Here is a 7,500-nt window from a genome sequence, read left to right as displayed (position 1 = left end):
GAGTGCAGGCAGTGGTTCAGTGCGGAGCGTCAGTCTGCAGACAGGTGTGGGACAGCTTCTGGGAAACACGCGCTTCTGGCACGGCAAAGACTACTGCAACTTTGTCTACAAGGACTGGATACAGCTGGAGAAACCCTTCGATGGTAAGACACACACACACTGTAAAGTGAGATCATGGTTTTCCGTCATTAGAAGGAGATGACAGCATTGTTTCCTGTATTCACCCTTGACGTGGAACATAACAGGAAGTGAAAAAGTCTCCCATCATTCTCTCATCCACCACTCGCTCTCTCTTTCTTGCATCTCTTTTTCACTGTCCTAACCCCCCTCCCTCCTCCCTCTCTCTCCAGACTTCATCGACAGGTACACCACTCCCAGAATGCCCTGGCATGACATCGCCTCAGTGGTGCATGGGAAGGCTGCACGCGACGTGGCCAGACACTTCATCCAGCGCTGGAACTTCACCAAGGTGACACACACACACACACACATATTATACATGATACTAGTTTTTTAGTATTTATTTATTTAGTATTTTAGTTTCGCAACACCCCTAACACACACACACACACACACACACATGCATGCTAAAGGCCATTAATGCACATTGGTCTGGCTAAAAAGGTGCACTTTTAAACCTTGGCATATTTCTCTCTGTTCAATGTTCATTCTCTCTCTGTCTCATTCTCTCCCCCCCCCCCCCTCTCTCTCTCTCTCTCTCTCTCTCTTTCTCAGATCATGAAGCCTAAGTATCGTTCACTCTACTATCCCTTCCTGCTGCCCAAGTCTCACGCCAGTGCCAATGAGCTCAGATCCCAGGTCCCTGACTCTGTCATCACTAAAGTACAGGTGAGAACACACAGACACGCACTCACGCATGCACACACAAACACACACAAACAGTACCCATTTATTGTAAATACTACAGTAATAGACATGGACATACATACAAACACACACACACACACACACACAATGCTGGTCTGTCTCTGCTCTCAGGTAGTGCGATCAGCGGCAGACTGGTCAGCAGGTATAAAGTACCATGAAGAGTCCATCCACAACGCCTACCTCCAGATCATCGCCAAGAGCAAGCACTACATCTACATAGAGGTAGGCTACATATGCATGACATAAGACCACACGCATGACATCACCCTGCATGTGCATGACATAAGACTACACGCATGACATAACCCTGCATGTGCATGACATAAGACCACACGCATGCCATCACCCTGCATGTGCATGACATAAGAACACCCGCATGACATCACCCTGCATGTGCTACATCTCTCACCCCCACCCGGCTGTTGTGTATAAACTTGGTTTGGTAATTAAAAGAATACCAATATGTCTGGTTAACTTGAGCATGAACATTTTCAATTTCATAATCCTACATATGCTCATCATAACCCTCCATATGTTCATCATAACCCTCCATATGTTCATCATAACCCTCCATATGCTCATCATAACCCTCCATATGCTCATCATAACCCTCCATATGCTCATCATAACCATACATATGCTCATCATAACCCTCCATATGCTCATCATAACCCTACATATGCTCATCATAACCCTCCATATGCTCATCATAACCCTCCATATGCTCATCATAACCCTCCATATGCTCATCATAACCCTCCATATGCTCATCATAACCCTCCATATGCTCATCATAACCCTCCATATGCTCATCATAACCCTCCATATGTTCATCATAACCCTACATATGCTCATCATAACCCTCCCTCTCTCAGAACCAGTTCTTCATCAGCTGTACTGACAACAAGACGGTGTTCAACCGCATCGGGGACGCAATCATCGAGAGGATTCTCAGAGCGCACAAGTACGTCTGGCAGACCCCTGTCTGAGCTCATTAGTGTGTGTCTGCGGATGTAGCCTATAATGTGTGTGTGTGTGTGTGCGCGTGCGTGCGTGTAGGGAGGGTAAGAAGTTCCGGGTGTATGTGGTCACGCCCTTGCTTCCTGGGTTCGAGGGTGACATCACCACGGGAGGAGGGAACGCCATCCAGGCCGTCATGCACTTCAACTACAGGTAAGATGAACCTTAACCCTCACCCTCACAACACAGCAGGGCTGTACAGTGTAGGGAAAACAGGAAACCAATGAACAGGAAATACAGGGAAGAGGAAATGAATTCCCACACACTGGAAACTGCTCCCTTGTGCGTTTATTCTGCCTGACAACACATTTTTGCTCAACACGTTGCAGGAGGATAAGGCAAGGCAAGGCAAGGCAAGTTTATTTATATAGCACATTTCAGCCACAGGGCAATTCAAGGTGCTTTACATGAGACATTAAAAGCATTAAAACAAAAAGCAAGACATTATAGACATTTAAAACAAAAGGCAGGACAAATTAAAAGCATTAAAACAAAAAGCAAGTCATTATAGACATTTAAACAAAAAGCAGGACAAATAGAATACAGGAATAAAAGGTACAGTGCAGTATACTGATAAACATAGCTCCTCTTAGAAAGCAGTGGCAAAAAGAAAAGTCTTCAGGCTTGTTTTAAAAGAACCAAGAGTTGCAGCAGACCTGCAGTTTTCTGGAAGTTTGTTCCAGATATGTGGAGCATAAAAACTGAATGCTGCTTCTCCATGTTTTATTTTAACTCTGGGGACAGAAAGCAGACCTGTGCCAGACGACCTGAGGGGTCTGGATGGTTCATAGCATATGAGCAGATCAGAAATATATTTTGGCCCTAGATCATTCAGTGCTTTATAAACCAACAGCAGTATTTTAAAGTCAATTCATTGACAGACAGGAAGCCAGTGTAAAGACCTTAGAACTGGTGTGATATGCTCCACTTTCTTAGTCTTAGTGAGGACTCGAGCAGCAGCGTTCTGAATCAGCTGCAGCTGTCTGATCGATTTTTTAGAGAGACCTGTATACATGCCGTTACAGTAGTCGAGTCTACTGAAGATAAACGCATGGACAAGTTTTTCCAAATCCTTCTGGGACATAAATCCTTTGATCCTTGATATATTCTTCAGGTGATAGTAGGCTGACTTTGTAATTGACTTAATGTGGCTGTTGAAATTCAGGTCTGAGTCCATGACTACACCAAGATTTCTGGTTTTGTTTGTGGTTTTTAGCATTACTGATTGAAGTTGAGCACTGACTTTTAATCGTTCTTCTTTGGCTCCAAAGACAATTACTTCAGTTTTATTTTTGTTTAGTTGGAGAAAGTTCTGGCACATCCAATCATTGATTTGTTGAATGCACTTACTCAGCGCTTGTATGGGATTATAGTCTCCTGGTGATATAGTGATATAAATTTGTGTGTCATCTGCATAGCTATGGTAACATATTTTGTTGTTTTCCATAATTTGAGTTAGTGGGAGCATGTAAATGTTGAACAGAAGAGGCCCCAGGATGGAGCCTTGGGGAACTCCACAGGTCATTTTTGTCAGCTCAGATTTGTAATTGCCTATAGACACAAAATAATCCCTGTCCTTTAAGTAGGATTCAAACCAATCTAACACTGTACCAGAAATTCCCAACCAATTTTCCAGTCGGCCTAGTAGTATGTTGTGGTCTACCGTGTCGAACGCAGCGCTGAGATCCAGTAATACTAAGACTGAGATTTTGCCATTATCTGTGTTTAAATGGATGTCATTAAATACCTTAATTAGAGCAGTCTCGGTGCTGTGGTGTGGTCGAAATCCTGACTGGAAGACCTCAAAGCCATTACTTAGTTCCAGGAAGTTATTCAGTTGTTGGAAAACAACCTTTTCAATTATTTTGCTTAGAAATGGGAGGTTTGATATGGGCCTATAATTGTTCATTTGTGAGCTGTCTAGATTATTCTTTTTTAAGAGTGGCTTGATGACTGCAGTTTTCAGGGTATGTGGGAACACACCTGAAAGAAGAGATGTGTTTACAATTTGTAGTAAATCAGAGGCCATGCAGTTGGATACAGTTTTGAAGAAGTCTGTAGGTAGAACATCAAGGCAACAGGTGGAGGATTTCAGATATTGTATAGTGTCCCCCAGGGTTTTATGGTTGATCGGATTAAATTGTGTCATGGTATTGATTTTAAGTGGACACTGTGACGACACATGTCCTGTACCTGGAATGGAGGCACTTACTGCTTGTCTAATTTTCTGAATTTTGTCAGTGAAGAATGAGGCAAATTCATTGCAGGCCCTGGTGAATAGAAGTTCAGAGGCTACTGACACAGGAGGGTTTGTCAGCCTATCAACAGTGGCAAACAAAGCACGCGCATTGTTATGGTTTTTGGTGATGATGTCAGAAAAGAAGGTCTGCCGTGCATTTCTCAGCTCCATATTATAAATGCGAAGTCTCTCTTTATAGATGTCATAATGAACATGGAGATTTGTTTTTCGTCATCTGCGTTCAGATTTTCGACACTCTCTCTTTTCTATTCTGACCAGCGTGGTTTCTCCATGGAGATCTTCTCTTACCAGAGACCACCTTCACCTTAGTGGGTGCAACGGCGTCAATAATGTTTGTAATTTTAACATTGAAATTATCTACAAGCTCGTTGACTGAGGCCATAGAGAGGGCAGGTGTGGACGAGAAAGCCTGAGTAAATATCTCACTGGTGTTTTCAGTGATGTGCCGTTTTGAGATAACCTTTGATTGAGAATTTGTGTGCATGGAGATAGTACTCTCAAAGAAAACACAGGAATGATCAGAGAGCGCAACATCAGACACCTGAACCTTAGAAATATTCAGACCTTTGGTGATGATTAAGTCCAGAGTGTGCCCCTTGTTGTGTGTGGGCTCCGTCACATGCTGAGTCAGTCCATAGTTATCAAGGACACAACCTAGCTCTTTAGTCCCTCTGCCCTGAGGGTTGTCAACATGGATGTTAAAATCACCAACAATAACCACACAGTCAAAGTCAATGCAGACAGTAGACAACAGTTCAGCAAAGTCATCAAAGAAGTTTGGACAGTATTTGGGTGGCCTGTAGATGTTTAGAAATATGGCTCGAGAAGAGGAATTCAACTGAAGAGCCACATATTCAAGGAACCAAAATTTCCATAACACATCTGCTTACATTGGAGGGAGTCATTAAACAAGATGGCTACTCCACCTCCTTTCTTATGCACTCTAGCCTCGCTCATAAAGCTGAAGTTGGGAGGAGTTGACTCAATAAGAACAGCTGCACTGTTACCTTGGTCTAGCCAAGTTTCAGTTAAAAACATAAAATCAAGATTGTGGTTGGTGATAAAATCATTGATTAAAAATGTCTTTCCTGTTAAAGATCTGACATTTAATAAAGCTAAGTTTAGTGTGCTGAGGGTATTATCTGCACATTTCTCTGTGATAGTTTGTGGCTGACGAGGAATAGATACTAAATTTGATACATTTGTAGAGCCGGTTGAGTGTTTCCTGTTACTTAGCAGATTCACCATTGTTTTTCTATTACCTATCAAGACAGGAATTGAGGAAGATACCATCACGTTGGGTCCTGGCTTGTCCTGGAAGGGGTCATGAGTGCCATTAGCCTTGTAGCCTGGACCCAGTACATATCAGTTAGAGCTTGCTGTATTTGGTAAACAAGTAACTAAATGTGCTGTGCCTTTATCAGGCTGGGCCCGGCAGGGGGTAAGGGCGGTGGCGAGCGCGTAATACAGCGCGTGAAGGTGCTTGCTAGTGGATGCCGGTGAGAGGAAGCAAGTGAGAGACTCCCCCTCTTGGGGGGGTGGATCCTCGCTGGTGAGTGCTAGTGGGAGGGGGGGAGTTAGAGACTCCCCCTCTTGGGGGGGTGGAGGGGGTGGATCCTCACTGGTGAGTGCTAGTGGGAGGGGGGGAGTGAGAGACTCCCGCTCTTGGGGGGGTGGATCCTCGCTGGTGAGTGCTAGTGGGAGGGGGGGGGTGAGAGACTTCCCCTCTTGCAGTAGCTCATCAATTTTGCTGAGCTTCAGTGTGGCAGCTTTGATGAGGCCCTTGATTGGTGAGCGTGGTGGAGGAGGGGAGGGGCATCGTTGGGTTGTTGTCGATGGGGTGTGGTGTGAAGATTCTTCTTCCTGGCGCGGGTGTCTCCCATAATCAGAGCTTTGTTGAAGCAACAGCTCTTCAAGGTTTCTGCCATGTTGTGATATGTCTTCCTTCTGTTTTGGTATTTCTTGTCTCTTGTCCTTGACCATGGCAGAGGGAGCAGATGGATGACGCAGAGAATAGAACAGATTGGAGATAAACAGTTTTACTCCTGACCTGTTAAGGCAGAGTCCATTTCTCTGAAAAAGATGGTATCGTTCCCAAAAAAATGGAAAATTGTCAATGTAGCGCACTGAGTGAGTGGTACAGGCAGTTGAGAGCCATGTGTTCAGTGCCAACAGTCTGCTGAATCTCTCAATCCCTCTTCTGACTGGTGGTAGAGGGCCGCTGATAAACACCTCCGCTTTCAGAGAACTGACTGTGTTCAGCAGATCAATAAAGTCTCGTTTAAGAACTTCTGACTGCTGTTGCGCAACGTCATTTGTCCCCACGTGCACAATGATGTTTTCCACAGTTGGATGTGTAACCCCAGTATGCAAGATTTTTTTTGTCATGTCAGCAACCGTATCCTTGGGAAAGCAGAGTATTTTGGTGCTTTCACTGCACATGCTTCTCACATCTTTTACAGTAAAGTCACCCACAATCAGAGTTTGAGGCCCAGTCGGTAGCTTTCCCTGTAGCCTTTTACTTTCTGGTTTACTCTCAGTCCTTACCCTGCTGTGTGAAGAAGAGATGTGATCCAGGTCATCAGAAAGTGGGGCAAATTTGTTCTCCAGTTGTATGGTTGATTGTCGGCGAGATCTGTTTCTGGTTCTCCCTTTTGCGGTTGTCCACGGCGGTGTCCTTCTAGGGACAGGGGTTGAAGAGGCACTCTGCCTGGATGATAATGCAGGCCAGTCAGTCTCATAGTTCTCCAGGGACGGGTCTCTGCCTTGTTCTCCCTTTTCCCTGGGAGGTGAATTTCTCTTAGGCTTTGCACCAAGAGAGTTCCAGGGAGGGTTTGTAGGTTTAGTGCCCAGTACATGGCTCTCTTGTTTCTTGGTAGTCTCCTTGGTGCTAATTAGCGGTGTGTTAGCATGCTGTTGTCTGGTACTGTTTTGAATCCATGGTAAGGTGGTGTCGTTCCCAGTTAGTCCATTGGCTTCCACACTCATCTCTAACCGGTTCATTTTTGTTTCCAGCACTGTAATCTTCTGCAGAAGTTTGTGGAAGTCATCTGCAGTGAAAGGGGGCATCTTGCTGCCGTGCTCACGTTATCGTGAGGAGATGATAAAGACGTTGAAATATGGCAACTAAATCTTAAAAAAAAAAAATATATATATATATATATATTAGAGTCCCCGTGATTTAAAGTATCCAGGAGCCACTGCTCACAGTTTCTTATGGAAGAAAAGCAACAATATCAGCTGAAAAATGCAGAAAATGCAAACAAAGGCGAGAGCAAGCAGCAGAAGCGTCTGCACTGTCTGCAGATAAAACCACAAGGGGGCAGTATTCC

At 44.5% G+C, this 7,500-nt stretch overlaps 1 protein-coding gene across 2 annotated transcripts in view; it reads left to right on the top strand.

The window, feature by feature from the left end:
• pld1a (phospholipase D1a) overlaps nucleotides 1-7,500 on the top strand; it is a 61,421-nt gene that overhangs the window by 47,089 nt on the left and 6,832 nt on the right. For both annotated transcript variants that reach the window (XM_084451242.1, XM_084451241.1), the window contains exons 16-21: nucleotides 9-143; nucleotides 351-469; nucleotides 736-849; nucleotides 1,000-1,110; nucleotides 1,764-1,852; nucleotides 1,948-2,061. In XM_084451242.1, the coding sequence (XP_084307368.1) occupies nucleotides 9-143; nucleotides 351-469; nucleotides 736-849; nucleotides 1,000-1,110; nucleotides 1,764-1,852; nucleotides 1,948-2,061 (682 nt within the window). The remainder of the gene's footprint in view (nucleotides 1-8; nucleotides 144-350; nucleotides 470-735; nucleotides 850-999; nucleotides 1,111-1,763; nucleotides 1,853-1,947; nucleotides 2,062-7,500) is intronic.

The sequence above is a fragment of the Borostomias antarcticus genome (genome assembly GCF_949987555.1).
Source record: "Borostomias antarcticus genome assembly, chromosome: 16".
NCBI lineage: Eukaryota > Metazoa > Chordata > Actinopteri > Stomiiformes > Stomiidae > Borostomias > Borostomias antarcticus.
Note: the sequence above shows the minus strand (reverse complement) of the source record. Positions and strands in the feature narration are given on the sequence as shown.